Source organism: Apium graveolens, chromosome 9, assembly GCF_009905375.1.
Source record: "Apium graveolens cultivar Ventura chromosome 9, ASM990537v1, whole genome shotgun sequence".
Classification (NCBI taxonomy): Eukaryota; Viridiplantae; Streptophyta; class Magnoliopsida; order Apiales; family Apiaceae; genus Apium; species Apium graveolens.
The window spans coordinates 97,713,821-97,729,892 of record NC_133655.1 but is presented as its reverse complement, the minus strand read 5'-3'; the positions used below and the strand labels follow the sequence as shown (position 1 = coordinate 97,729,892).

General features: G+C 39.0%; 2 protein-coding genes across 2 annotated transcripts; both read right to left on the bottom strand.

Annotated features, from left to right (window-relative positions):
* Positions 1–13,651: 13,651 nt before the first annotated feature.
* LOC141685423 (uncharacterized) lies at positions 13,652–14,041 on the bottom strand. Its single transcript, XM_074490525.1, has one exon. It carries the CDS (start codon positions 14,039–14,041, stop codon positions 13,652–13,654), a length of 390 nt encoding a protein of 129 aa, XP_074346626.1.
* Positions 14,042–14,191: 150 nt separating this feature from the next.
* Positions 14,192–15,051, bottom strand: LOC141685422 (uncharacterized). The gene is made up of 2 exons (XM_074490524.1): positions 14,470–15,051; positions 14,192–14,407 (listed from the first exon to the last, which is right to left on the bottom strand). Exons 1-2 carry the CDS (start codon positions 15,049–15,051, stop codon positions 14,192–14,194), a joined length of 798 nt encoding a protein of 265 aa, XP_074346625.1.
* Between the last annotated feature and the right edge of the window lie 1,021 nt (positions 15,052–16,072).

Below are 16,072 nucleotides of genomic sequence, written 5' to 3'. Positions count from 1 at the left end.
TCATATCTGATAAGATTTGGAATTTTCGTTCACTGTCAATAAATCATGATATTTTGGGCACATGTGATGGGTTATTTTTTACCCAACTTAGCTGCATTTGGACTAATAGGCTTCGGTTTATTTTGTAATCTGGATTTGACTCGATTTTTGTAAAACACTCGAGATTTAACCTGAATTGTCATATTTACTATTCACTCAAGTTAAAAAAATTATACAATTGGAATGAGCTGAAACAAAATTGAAATAAAAAAATAACCGACCATTATTTAAAAAATTTAAATGAGTAAATTTCATATCTTTAAAATTTTATCAAATTAAATTTAGAAAAATTATATAATATGAAAAATATATCGTACATAACATAACTTTTAAGCCCGTACAAATTTAAAAATAGGAAATTAAAAAAAAAACAAAAACAATCGGACTGTCATCGAAAATGAAGAATGAAGACTTGAAAGTTAAGATTTCTAACTTTTCATTTACAACTCAAAAATGGTGTTTTGTTACCCATTTCTTACTTTGCCAAACAAATAAGGGAATAGATAAACGCTCTTAAAGCGCAAATGAGTCTTCAAATTGATTAGCCAAACATGCAAATAATTTTTCGTTTCATTTTGTGACAAGATCTAGTTGAAATCTCCCACTAAGATCGTAGGTGTATATGAGATTGTGGTTAGAAATACACAGAGTTCACTCCACATCAACCTTTTATCCTTTAATCTTTTTGTAGAATACATATTAATGCAAACGAATTCGTGTTTTAAATCCAATGAATTTGTCCCTTTCTCAGCCAATTTTTTTAGATATTGCTTGAGGTTATATGTACCTCGTCTATACTCATACTGTAAATAATCCTCGTGAGGGACTAGTCGCTGGTGTTTCTATCCGATTAGTGTTGTGTCTCATCCCAAGTCTATTAGATCAGGTGCAATGCAGGCCTAAGTGGGTGAGTTGGCGGAGAGAGAGAAGGAGTCAAGCTTTGCATCTGCGTTGGGGCGCTTCATACTCTACTTCGTTATTAGTGAGTGGAAAATCAAACAGTATATCCTGACATATCTCGAACCCTTCGGGGCTGGAAAGTATTAAACTGGCTCCGCACTTCTTTTCGGCGACCGAACCATCCATAAAAAGCTTCCATTTACCCGGGGTCCGAAAGAGCTGTTCTTCCGGCATAAGATCCTGCGGCCTGAAAAACGTGCACTCAACCATGAAATCGGCCAAGGCTTGGGCTTTAATTGCCGTTTGAGGGACATATTCGAGGTCGAATTTTCCCGATTTGATGGACCAGACCACGACCCTTCCCGAACTTTCGGGCTTTGTCAGAACTTTCTTTAGAGGCTGGTCGGTGACTGTGACGGCCTCAACCCCGGGTTAGGAGTTGGCGTCACTAACAAAATGAAACTATAATTATAAGAAACTACTTACTTTATTTCAATATAAACAACTCTTCCACAAGACATTTTCCAGGTTCAAGTATAATTTAGGTTACACAGTTATTACAAACCATCTTATTAAAAACAACCTGCCATCTGTGACTATTATTCTACAGCAACTCACAGACCACACTTCCCCGACACAACCTATTCAGAGGAGCTCGACACAGGAGGAGTTGGAAACTGGCCCTTAGCAAAACAGCAACATCCCCTAAGCATCTGCAATGCGAAAATATACAAACGCATTTGCAAGAGTGAGCGATCAACCGCTCAGCAGTACCACTATCTGATTACTAACTAAAACGGTTTATAATAAACAATTGTAGGAACATAAATTTCAACTTGATAGTAGAAAACAAGTAAAACAAGTGTAAATAGATAAAAACTGATAAACTGTTGAAACTGGATCTTTAATAGGTAGCATGCTCTCTAAACATTTTATTAATAGTGCTGTGTAAATAGCAGGGTTAAATTTAGCATGCTACTTCCAAATCATTCGTCCCATCGCAGGACCTACAAAACTTATTCCTTTCTGGGAACCTCAAAATCGCTTGCTCAGATATAAAAGCATTGGATGATTCCTGGTGAGACAGATGATCAGGCTATTCTATGAAACTTGTTCCGGAACTCAGAGACTAGCTAGGTCTCTGTCACGCTGGGCTGGTGGTTATAACAGGGTGCGCAACCACTTCGCCTCTTACGCTAACTTCCAGGCCGTTACGGGCCTTCTGCGCACACTCATCCAATTATCTGATCATTTTTATCCAGTTTTTCCAATTCACTTACCTATCTCTCGTCAAAACAATTATAACACAGCACATTTTCCCAAAACATTTTTGTTTTATTCAAAACTTAGAGATAGGTATTTTCAGAAGTTACTTTTCCCCCAAAACACAAGTTAGTAATGCAATTTGAAACCCAGGGGATACGTAACTTAAATCAGTCTGTTCCACTATGAGAATAAAATAACATTATATTCATACATACTGAACCATAAAGATATGGTCAGGGGTACTTGCCTTAATACGCTTTAACACTAATTTCTGACTGGCTTTGCACTGAACGTGATGCTAAGGATTTCAACTGGAACCTACAGGAACCAAAATACCCTAAATTAGATGTCCGAATAAGCTTGACTATCCTCGCTAACAATCTACCCATACGTTAACAAACCCAACTCGTAACATTCTCAATATAATAATACATGTATCAATTAGGGTTCACGTCTTCAAAAGCTGGTTCAGTGTTCGTTTTCGTAATATAGGTATATTTGTCTTTTTACAAAATTAGGGTTATCGGTTTCGCAAAGTATTCCATCGCAACACATAATCAGGTTTTGTACAAAATTGTTACATATAATCGATCGACGTTCCGATAGCCATTGGGTACGGCCTCGTATTCCCGTAATATAATTTTTCCGGAAATCGAACAACACCTCCTTTGATTATCGGCTAACCCGTCGAACGTCCCGACGTCAAATCAATCTCAATCAATTCAAACCAACACAATACAATTCCCAACCACCGATTCCAGCCAACACTGTCAATTCTCAAATTCACAAATACCAATTATTCGTTATTATCTGCATTTTATGTCTTAACTCGTATTTTATAACTTTATTCGAAATTTTCATTTTAATTCGTATTTTGTATTTTAAATTGTAGGACTCAGAAATGATTCATCACCGTCCACCGTCGGCTCGCCGATGCTCATTACCGACGGCGGCAAAATCGCAGGTGCCCGGTAAATTCGGGTTTCCAATATCGATTTCACCGATATAACTTTCGAATAATTAAATAGTTAACATAACAATCATCAAAATTCTCATTCGAATTTATATATAAAAATGATTTGAATAAATCAAATTATTCAGTTGATAACACAGCAGTAACAGGAGTAACAAAACAGGACAGCCACGCATACGACCACGCGACGTCACCACCATCTCGCCGGAAATCGGCGAAAGGCAGCGACTGCGGTGGAATAAACACGGCCCTTGCACACAACACACATAAACAAAAAACACACACAGTCACAATCGCACAAACATGCACACAATCTGCAGGGAAAGGAAGTGGGCAATACAAGGAAGGGGAAAGAGAAAGCAAAGAAAGAGAAGAAGAAGAGAGGAGGACTAGAGAGAAACCGGAGGAGGTGAAGCGGCGGAACCGGAGGGCGACGGCCGGAAAACAGAGAGAAAAAAAAGAAAGAAAACGGAAGAGACGAGAGAGAGGAAGAGAAGAAAAGAGCGAGGGAAAGGAGAGATTGGGAGCGACAACGAGAGATTTTGCTGAGAGAGATTTGGGGGAGACACAAACTGGACAAGGAGAGAAAACGGGTTACACCCGACTAAAATCACCCCTGCCCCCCTTTTTTGTTGTTTTTTTTATAAACCCCGCAACAAACTATTTTCTGATCCGTACTTTTTGTTTAACGATATAACTCGCGGATAATCAAAACCCAAGCATTAATAAAATATTTTATAAAATATCACCAGTAATTAAAAGTTAATAAAAATAGAATTTTCAAAATTTAAAAAAAATAATTTTTAAAACACAATATATACTCGTTTTGAACGAATAATCGAAACAACACGCAAATGATATTTATCCCAAAAATTACCAAAATAATTCTAAAATTTTAAAAATATTCCAGACTTAATAAAATATGAATTTTAATTTTTTTTTGAAGAATTCTAGAATTAATTATTGATTATACAATTAAACGAAATCAGAAAATCATTTAAGGGTAAATAATCAATTAAATATTGATTTCTCAATTTTAAAAATTCCTAAAAATAATAAATAAAATTATGAAGCCATAAAAATGATTTTAGAGATAAACCAAGTATTTATGGAAATAAATCCTGAATATAACCACTTTTAACCATAAAACAACTAACACAACGCCACAACTAATTACACAAACGATCCTCGAACACCAAATATCACACATAATTAATAAAATATTAACAGAAATAATATTCAACTGACGATTCCCATACACATAACTTATTTAATTATTTAATAATTACACATTTAAATATTATAGAAATCTACGAGTCGTTATATCCTTCCCCCCTTAAAAAGATTCTGTCCTCAGAATCTGATCTAATTAAACAAATGAGGATGTTTGTCAAGCATATCTGACTCTAATTCCCAAGTGGACTCTTCCACTCGAGGATTTCGCCACAGTACTTTAACTATGGGAATAGACTTATTTCTAAGAACTCGCTCTTTATGATCTAGGATCTGGATCGGCCGTTCCTCGTAGGATAAATTTGGCTGAAGATCGATTGGTTCATATTCAATAACTTGATTTGAATCAGGGATATAACGCTTCAGCATGGACACATGGAATACATTGTGGATATGTTATAATTGCGGTGGCAATGCCAATTCATAGGCAACCTTACCAACTTTCCTCAATATTTCAAAAGGTCCGATATATCTAGGACTTAACTTGCCTTTCTGTCCAAATCTAACCAATCCTTTCCAGGGCGACACTTTTAGCAATACCAACGATCCTATTTCCATCTCCACATCTTTTCGATGAAGGTCTGCGTTCTTTTTCTATCTATCTTGAGCTGCTTCTAACCTTTTTTGAATCAATATAATTGCATCCTTAGTCTGTTGAACCAATTCAGGGCCTAATAATTTCTTTTCTCCTACTTCATCCCAATAGAGAGGGGACCTACACTTACGTCCATACAGGGCTTCGTAGGGCGACATTCCTATACTGACATGATAACTGTTATTATAAGAAAACTCAATCAGCGGCAAGTGCTCATCCCAATTTTCTTTAAAATCCAAAGCACAAACCCTTAAGATGTCTTCTATCGTCTGTATAGTTCTTTCACTTTGACCATCTGTTTGGGGATGGTAGGCGGTACTTATTTTCAATTTAGTCCCTAAACATTCCTGGAATTTCATCCAAAATCTGGAATTAAATCTTGGATCTCGATCCGATACGATTGAAACAGGAACTCCATGCTTGGTAACAATTTCATCCAAATATAATTTAACTAGCCTGTCCAAAGAATACGTTTCATTGATCGGCAGAAAATGTGCAAACTTGGTCAATCTATCAATAATTACCCAAATTGCATCATGGTTCGATTTCGTCTTTGGTAGTCCTACTACAAAATCCATCGCGATTTCTTCTCATTTCCACTGTGAAACATCCAACGGTTGTAACAATCCACTTGGTCTTTGATGTTCCGCCTTCACTGTCTGGCATACATGGCATTTGTTAACCCAACTTGCAATTTCCTTTTTCATTCCTGGCCACCAAAAGTGCATCTTCAAATCTTGATACATTTTAGTGCTTCCCGGGTGTATGGAAAACTTGGAATTATGAGCTTCCCGCAATATCTCATTCCTTAGTTCAGTTACATTGGGAATCCATATCCTCGAGAAAAACCTATACATACCCTTGCTATCCTTTTGTGTGCAGAGTTCTTCTCCAGTTAAACTATCTAACTCTCGATCCATCATTTTTTCCTGACACTTCTGGATCTTGTCCATCAATTCTGGCCAAAAAGTGATCTCATACAATTGTCCTTGATTTTTGTCTGTTACTCGAACCTCATTTTCCAGCTTCTCCAATTCTCTGGCGAGTTCCTCGAAAATTTTGATTGCATTCAATCTTTCATTCCTGCTTAGGGCATCTGCCACTATGTTGGCCTTGCCTGGGTGGTAATTAATAGAACAATCGTAATCCTTAATCAGTTCTAGACATCTCCATTGTCGCATGTTTAGATCCTTCTGAGTGAATATATACTTTAAACTTTTGTGATCTGTATAAATTTTGCATTTTTCTCCGTATAAGTAATGTCTCCACAGCTTCAACGCGAACACGATTGCTGCTAATTCCAAATCATGCACTGGATACTTTTGCTCATGAGGCTTTAACTGTCTGGAAGCATAGGCAATGACTTTATCATGTTGCATTAATACACAACCCAAACCTTTCAAGGAAGCGTCTCTATAGATCACGAAGTTTCCTGTCTCATCTGGCAATGCTAATACTGGAGCTGTTACTAACCTCTTTTTTAATTCTTGGAAGCTTTCCTCGCACTTCTCTGTCCAATTAAACTTCTCATTCTTCCGGGTCAACTTGGTCAACGGAGTTGCAATCTTGGCGAAATCCTTTAGGAATCTTCGATAATAACCTGCTAACCCAAGAAAGCTTCTGACTTCTGTTGGAGTCTTTGGTTGTTCCCACTTGGATACAGCCTCAATCTTTACGGGATCCACTTCAATGCCATCTTTTCCTACTACGTGACCTAAGAATTGAACTTCCTCCAACCAAAATTCGCACTTCGAAAACTTTGCGAACAACTGCTTCTCTCTTAGCCTTTGTAGAGAAATCTTCAAATGATTAGCATGATCTTCTCTAGTCTTCGAATAAATGAGGATGTCATCAATAAATACAATCACAAACTTATCCAAGTATTCTTTATACACCCGATTCATTAAATCCATGAAGGCAGCTGGTGCATTGGTCAATCCACACGACATTACTAAGAACTCATAATGTCCGTATCAGGTCCTGAATGCAGTCTTTGGTATGTCTTCAGGCTTAATCTTTAACTGATGGTAGCCTGATCTCAAGTCAATCTTCGAGAAACAACACACTCCCTTAAGTTGGTCAAACAGGTCATCTATCCTTGGCAGGGGATACTTGTTTTTAATGGTTAACTTGTTTAATTCCCGATAATCAATACACAATCTCATACTTCCATCCTTCTTCTTTACGAATAACACTAGAGCACCCCACGGGGATACACTTGGCCTAATCACGCCGTTGTCCAATAATTCCTGGAGTTGCTTAACTAGTTCTTTCATTTCCACTGGAGCCATGCGATAAGGAGCCTTTGAAACTGGTTCTGCTCCGGGAACTAAGTCTATGGAAAACTCAATTTCACGATCTGGTGGCAATCCGGGCAATTCATCTGGAAAAACGTCTGGGAATTCCCTTACTATGGGAATCTTGTCCAAGTCAAGTACTCCTTTCTCCATATATATTACATGTGCTAAGTAAGCTTCGCATCCTTTTCTTAACAATCTCTTTGTCTGGAATATCGAGAGAAATTTCTTTTCTTGCCTTTGTCCTTGATAAGTCACCTTAATATTATCCTCAGTAACCATCAAAATTTTCTTCTTCTTACAATCAATGTTAGCCTTATACTGGGACAACCAATCCATTCCTAAAATCACGTCAAACTCTCCTAGCTCGAAGGGTATCAGATCAACTGAAAAAGAGTATCCGTGGATTTCCAATTGACACTTAGGGAAAAACTGACTCACTGATACTCTATCCTGATTGGCTACTTCTATAGTCAAAGGTTCAACCAAATCTTCTAACATTAAGTCCATCTTAACCACACAATTCTTTGATATAAAAGACTTAGATGCTCCTGAATTAAATAAAACTTTAATAGGTACGGAGTTGAGAGAGAGCATACCTGCCACTACGTCTGAGTCCTGAGCATTGGACCTTTTTGTCATTTTGAAAGTTCTGGCTTTAGCTGTGCTGGATGCCGGTCCTTGAGATGCATTACCTTGAGTAGCTGTCTTACAATACCGAGCAACATGTCCCACCTTCCCGCAGTTGTAGCAAGTAACTGCGGGTTTCTCTATATTGCATTCAGATGCGTAATGACCCTTTTGATGACATTTGAAGCACTGAACATCCCTTTTGCACAGGCCACTATGTCTCTTCCCACATACCTTACAATCCCTTATGGAATTTGATGACTGAGCTGGAGTGGAGGCAACTAAGGTGGTAGCAGGCCTAGCCTGAGGAAAATTCTGTCTTCTAAATCTTTTATTTCTGTTCTGGCCAAACCTCTTCTGAAACCTCTGACCGGATCCCCCTGGATTCGTTTCACCAGTGATGCTTTCAGATTTCCGCTTCTTATCGCCCTTTTCCTTGGCAGCCAACTTCTGGTCACTTTCAATTACCAGTGCGGCCTGAACTACGGAGGGATATGTCTTGAGCTGCAAGGCTACAACCCCACTGTGAATTTCTGGCTTTAGTCCCTGCTGGAACTTCTTTTCTTTCTGAGCATCAGTATTCACATACACAGGCACCAATCGGGCCAATTCCGTAAACTTGCCTCATACTCGGCCACACTCTTTTCATCATGCTTCAATTCCAAAAACTCAACTTCTAACTGGTTCTACAAACAGTTCGGAAAATATTTTTCCAATAACAACTCTGTAAACCTGGCCCACAAGACAGGGCCTTCTCCTTCCACGGAACGGGTGGATTCCCACCAATAATTCGCTTCACCCTTGAGAAAATAGCTCGCATAGTCTGATCTAAGAGTATCACTTACTTGCGTAAGGGTGAAAGTTTTCTCTATTTCCTTTAGCCAAATCCTAGCAGCAACTGGGTCCACCTCGCCCTTAAATTCTGGGGGCTTTACCGACTGAAAAGATTTAAAACTCACAGTTTGGTTCACTTCTCTTTGCTGAGGTTGTTGCTGAAGCTGCAGCTGTTGTTGTTGAATTTGTTGTTGCTGTTGTTGTAGAAATTGCTGCTGCTGCTGAAATTGTTCTTGCTGCTAAGCCATTTGATTAGACTGTTGGCGCAACAAATTTAGCAACTCACCCATAACTGGGCCCCCTTCAGAAGCTCTGCTAGAGGAATTGGGTGGGATATTCTTCTTGGGCGGCATTCTCCGGAAACATAGCAAATGATTTTAGTTTAAAAGAATTTCCCCCGGGTAGCAACATTTTCATGTGCCAAGAGAATACTGCCGCAATAAAATATTCCCACCCTCATTGAGTTGGGGTCCGACTGTAATGAGTGGCTAGATTTAACAAAATCAGCAACAATTATAACAATAAAATAACAACAGTAATAACAACATGACACTAGCAGCATGCAACAACACCTATAATATAACACTAACTACATTCACATGGTCGGACTCGTTCTCGTGGAAAAACTATCTAGGAATCCTTATTGGCTACTACCAATGGTACATATACCAGGGAAAACACACTAAAGATCAGGGCAGTTCCAAAATCCTCAAAATATGCCAGCCTTCGAACCCTCGACTAGACTCTTAAACTTGCTCCTCTAGATGTGAGTTGCTGATTCACTCCCTATATACCAATATTACCCCTTTCTGACTCTACTCCTAACCTAAATCAGGGACTCAAACCTGTAGCTCTGATACCAACCTGTGACGGCCTCAACCCCGGTTTAGGAATTGACGTCACTAACAAAATGAAACTATAATTATAAGACAACTACTTACTTAATTTCAATATAAACAACTCTTCCACAAGACCTTTTCCAGGTTCAAGTATAACTTAGGTTACATACTTATTACAAACCATTTTATTAAAAACAACCTTCCATCTGTGACTATTATTCTACAGCAACTCACAGACCACACTTCCCCGATACAATCTATTCAGAGGAGCTCGACACAGGAGGAGTTGGAAACTGGCCCTTAGCAAAACAGCAACATCCCCTAAGCATCTGTAATGCGAAAATATACAAACACATTTGCAAGAGTGAGCGATCAGCCGCTCAGCAGTACCACTATATGATTACTAACTAAAACGGTTTATAATAAACAATTGTAGGAACATAAATTTCAACTTGATAGTAGAAAACAAGTAAAACAAGTGTAAATAGATAAAAACTGATAAACTGTTGAAACTGGATCTTTAATAGCTAGCATGCTCTCTAAACATTTTATTAATAGTGCTGTGTAAATAGCAGGGTTAAATTTAGCATGCTACTTCCAAATCATTCGTCCCATCGCAGGACCTATAAAACTAATTCCTTTCCGGGAACCTCAAAATCGCTTGCTCAGATATAAAAGCATTGGATGATTCCTGGTGAGATAGCTGATCAGGCTATCTTATGAAACTTGTTCTGAAACTCGGAGACTAGCTAGGTCTCTGTCACGCTGGGCTGGTGGTTATAACAGGGTGCGCAACCACTTCGCCTCTTACGCTAACTTCCAGGCCGTTACGGGCCTTCTGCGCACACTCATCCAATTATCTGATCATTTTTATCCAGGTTTTCAAAATCACTTACTTATCTCTCGTCAAAACAATTATAACACAGCATATTTTCCCAAAACATTTTCGTTTTATTCAAAACTTAGAGATAGGTATTTTCAGAAGTTACTTTTCCCCTAAAACACAAGTTAGTAAAGCAATTTGAAACCCAGGGGATACGTAACTTAAATCAGTCTGTTCCACTATGAGAATAAAACAACATTATATTCATACATACTGAACCATAAAGATATGGTCAGGGGTACTTGCCTTAATACGCTTTAATACTAATTTATGACTGGCTTTGCACTGACCGGGATGCTAAGGATTTCAACTGGAACCTACAGGAACCAAAATACCCTAAATTAGACGTCAGAATAAGCTTTACTATCCTCGCTAACAATCTACCCATACGTTAACAAGCCCAACTCGTAACATTCTCAATATAATAATACACGTATCAATTAGGGTTCACGTCTTCAAAAGCCGGTTCAGTGTTCGTTATCGTAATATAGGTATAATTGTCCTTTTACAAAATTAGGGTTATCGGTTTCGCAAAGTATTCCATCGCAACACATAATCAGGTTTTGTACAAAATTGTTACATATAATTGATCGACGTTCCGATAGCCATTGGGTACGGCCTCGTATTCCCGTAATATAATTTTTCTGGAAATCGGACAGCACCTCCTTTGATTATCGGCTAACCCGTCGAACGTCCCGACGCCAAATCAATCACAATCAATTCAAACCAACACAATACAATTCCCAACCACCGATTCCAGCCAACACTGTCAATTCTCAAATTCATAAACACCAATTATTCGTTATTATCTGCATTTTATGTCTTAACTCGTATTTTATAACTTTATTCGAAATTTTTATTTTAAATCATATTTTGTATTTTAAATTGTAGGACTCAGAAATGATTCATCACCGTCCACCGTCGTCTCGCCGATGCTCATTACCGACCACGGCAAAATCGCAGGTGCCCGGTAAATTCGGGTTTCCAACATCGATTTCACCGATATAACCTTCGAATAATTAAATAGTTAACTTAATAATCATCAAAATTCTCATTCGAATTTATATATAAAAATGATTCGAATAAATCAAATTATTCAATCGATAACAGAGCAGTAACAGGAGTAACAAAACAGGACAGCCACGCGTACGACCACGCGACGTCACCACCATCTCGCCGGAAACCGGCGAAAGGCGGCGACTGCGGTGGAATAAACACGGCCCTTGCACACAACAAACACAAAACACACACAGTCACAATCGCACAAACATGCATACAATCTGCAGGGAAAGGAAGTGGGCAATACAGGGAAGGGGAAAGAGAAAGCAAAGAAAGAGAAGAAGAAGAAGAGAGGAGGACTGGAGAGAAACCGGAGGAGGTGAAGCGGCGGAACCGGAGGCGGTAACCGGAGGGCGACGGCCGGAAAATAGAGAGAAAAAAAACGAAAGAGACGAGAGGGAGGAAGAGAAGAAAAGAGCGAGGGAGAGGAGAGATTAGGAGAGACAACGAGAGATTTTGCTGAGAGAGATTTGAGGGAGACACAAACTGGACAAGGAGAGAAAACGGGTTACACCCGACTAAAATCACCCCTGCCCCCCTTTTTTTTGTTTTTTGTTATAAACCCCGCAACAAACTATTTTCTGATCCGTACTTTTTATTTAACGATGTAACTCACGGATAATCAAAACCCGAGCATTAATAAAATATTTTATAAAATATCACCAATAATTAAAAGTTAATAAAAATAGAATTTTCAAAATTTTAAAAAAATAATTCTCAAAACACAATAGATACTCGTTTTGAACGAATAATCGAAACAACACGCAGATGATATTTATCCCAAAAATTACCAAAATAATTCTAAAATTCTCAAAATATTCTAAACTTAATAAAATATGAATTTCAAATTTATTTTGAAGAATTCTAGAATTAATTACTGATTATACAATTAAACGAAATTAGAAAATTATTTAAGGGTAAATAATCAATTAAATATTGATTTCTCAATTTTAAAAATTCCTAAAAATAATAAATAAAATTATGAAGCCATAAAAATGATTTTAGAGATAAACCAAGTATTTATGGAAATAAATCCTGAATATAACCACTTTTAACCATAAAACAACTAACACAACGCCACAACTAATTACACAAACGATCCTCGAACACCAAATATCACACATAATTAATAAAATATTAACAGAAATAATATTCAACTAACAGATCCCATACACATAACTTATTTAATTATTTAATAATTACACATTTAAATATTACAGAAATCTACCAGTCGTTATAGTGACAACTTGAACCGTTCGGCTCTGGAAGTAGTGTCGCAATTTTTGGGAGGCCATAACCAGCCCATATGCGAAACTTTTGACGTTGGGTTATCTTGTTTCGGCATCCTTAAGGACATGAGATACGTAAAAAAAGGATGTTGGTTACCTTCATGATTTTTTACCATTACTGCCCCAATTTGTCGGACACATCTAGGTAATGCTAAAGCATCTCCTTCGGACCAGGCCTCATTAGGAGTGGTGCCTTGGTGAGATATTCTTTCACTTCTTCGAACGCCTTTTGACACTCAGGCCCCCACTCAATTTTTTTTGACCATTTGAGTATAGCAAAGAAAGTAAGCACCTTCTCGGCTGATCTGGAAATAAAATTGCCGAAGGGCGGCCAGTCGTTCGGTCAACTTTTGGATATCTCTGATGCATTTAGGGGCCTCCATGTTGATGACTGCTTCGATTTTCTCTGGGTTCGCCTCTATCCCACGGGCATTGACCATGTTGCCCAGAAACTTCCCACTGGACACCCCGAAGGTGCACTTATTCAGATTGATCCTCATATTATTTTTTCGGAGAGTTTCGAAGCATTTCTTCAAGTCTTCGGCATGATCTTGGAACAGGGACTTTACAATCATGTCGTCCATATAAGCCTCCATATTCCGACCGATCTGTTCCTTGAACACCTTGTTCAATATTTGTTGGAACGTGGCTCCAGTGTTCTTAAGTCCGAAGGGCATTTTAATGTAAACATAAGTTCCCTTTGGAGTTATGAACGCTGTCTTGGGCACATCCTTGTCATTCATGGTAATTTGATGATAACAAAAAAAACGTCAAGAAAACTAAGTACCTGGTATCTAGCCGTGGCATCTATCAATTAATCAATGCTAGGTAGGAGGTAGTTATCCTTCGGACAAGCCTTATTAAGATCCGTATAGTCCACACATATCTTCCACTTTCCGTTGGATTTCTTAATGACTACCTCATTTGCTAGCCAGTCAAAGTATTCAATCTCTTCTATAAATTTAGCTTCCAACAGCTTTTCCACTTCGGCCTCGATTACCTTCTGTCGTTTGGCTGCGAAAGTCCTCTTCTTGTGCTTCACCGGTTCAACCTCGGGCTGCACATTTAGACAATGTTTAGCCATCTTGGTGTCCAAACCAGGCATATCTTCCGGCCCCCAGGCGAACACATCATGGTACTGCCGAATCACCGGAATTACCTTTTCCTTCAGATCATTCTCCATATGTCTCCCATTCCGAACCATTTTTCCCGAATGACCTGCGTATAGCTCAACCTCTTTGGTCTCAGTCGCTGGTTCGGCGATTGGACTAGAAAGATTCACCCCGAACTTTTCCAACTCAATGTTCAGCGTCTCTCTGCTCTCACTGGGCTCCGCTTCGGCTCTTTTTCTTTTTCAAGTTTCATCTGGCTTCTCATAGGCCTGATCTTTCTCCAAGTCCTCCAATATTATAATTCGGTCGGTTTTCTGATCGCCCCTCATCTCTCCTACCCCCTTCTCAGTTGGGAATTTAATCTTGAGATGGGGTATAGATTCTACTACTTCGAAGGTTGACATGAATGGTCTTCCCAGGATAGCATTATACGGGCTCTCGATCCGAATCACATATAACTTTATAGGTTTTTTAAAAGTATATAACAATTTACCCAGAAGGATGGGAAGTGTTATCATACCTTCAAACTGTATTGGTTGTCCCCCAAAGGCGTAGAGAGGTACTTCATTGCCTGTTCTAACTGTTCTCCCTCCAGATTCATCTTGTAATAAGTCTTGTGGAACAGTATGTTTGCTGAACTTCCGGTATCTACCAGCACCTCCCAAATATTAGTCTGCCCAATGAGAGGGTTGATGATAAGAGGGTCTTCATGTGGTCGAATGAAGTCCTCATAATCTTCTGTACTGAAAGTCATGGGCATGTGGGGCTTCTCCTGACCGAACTGATAGAGGTTGTACACTTGACGGGCATACTTCTTCTTTGCTGCCTTACTATCCCTGTCCAACTCACTGCCCCCAGATATTATCTTCACTTTGCCCCTTATCCTCTCTCTTCGCCCGAGCTCTTCAGCTTCTGGTTCTTCTTGATTATTCTTCGGCCCCAGTCTGTCTTTTAGATCTCGGACGAACTGATTAAGTTTTGCTTCTTTGATCATCCGCTCGATTAGCTTTTTGAGATGATAACATTTGTTAATGTTATGCCCCTTGTCTCTGTGATAATTGCAGTACTTGTTGGGATTCTTCTTATAGTTTGGTACTTTCATTTTAGTTGGTCAAACGAACTCAGGCTTTCCCTTGATCTCATGGAGAATCTTGGAGATTGGTGCATTCAGGGGGTGAATACCTCTATCTCGGCGTCGTTCGGCCCCACGGTCCATTTATTTTCTCTATTCTTTTATACTATCTCTTCAGTCATTCCCAGGTCTTGAGCTTTCATACGTATCTGCTTGCTCAGATCGGCATCCCTTCGGGAGTCTTTATATCCCCCAATACTTTCCATTTTTTGGCGAATGTTCTCACCACTCACATATATATATAATTTTTTGGCAAAAGATGATCAAGCTGAGAAAGAAGTGGAGGCCCGGAGGGAGCGGAAAGAGGCCGATGCCTTACGTCTGAAAGCCCTGCAGCTCTAGAGGGAAGAAATAGAGCTACATGAGAAAGCGTTGCACAAAGCGCTGCAGGCTGATGACCCAGAGAAAACCATCAACCCCAGGAAAGATCGTATGGGGTATGATGCAGTAGACGATTCCGATTTTGATTCATACCCCAGAAGGAAGAGGACGAAGCAACACTTTTCATCTGATTCAGACAAAGAACTTGATGGATCCCGAATCAAACTGACTCGCCTCGAAAAATCCATTTTCGGTGACAGAAGGGTCACCCGAGAGCCAATCGTGACAAAAGAGATTGAGCAGTACCGACCTCCCTCGGGCGAAGAGAGGCAATTCCTGAAGATGAGCGAGTTTAATGGAAAGGGCGATCCAGAGTACCATTGTGAAAAATATGAATTACTGATGATTGGAATGGGTCATAATCATATCATGCTTTGTAAAATGTTCAAGACCTACCTGAAGGGATCAACCTCGATATACAAGTCCCTTAAACCTAGGTCTATCAGGTCGTATGAACAACTGAAGAGAAATTTTCTGAAGTATTATTGTAACATCCCATATTGATAAGAATAAGAGTGCTTGTGACCTTTATAAATACAAGTCAACAACTAATATGTACCAAATCGTTAGCTTTTTCGGACTGACCTGTGGTGGGTTGTTTGGTCCTGGT

Bases quoted from the DNA above. Each gene is read 5' to 3' on its own strand.
- LOC141685423 (XM_074490525.1), bottom strand. From the start codon at position 14,041: ATGGTTCGGAATGGGAGACATATGGAGAATGATCTGAAGGAAAAGGTA.
- LOC141685422 (XM_074490524.1), bottom strand. From the start codon at position 15,051: ATGAAAGTACCAAACTATAAGAAGAATCCCAACAAGTACTGCAATTAT. The intron at 14,408-14,469 runs GTATGATAACAC...AAACCTATAAAG, and splicing joins ACAACCAATACAGTTTGAAG to TTATATGTGATTCGGATCGA.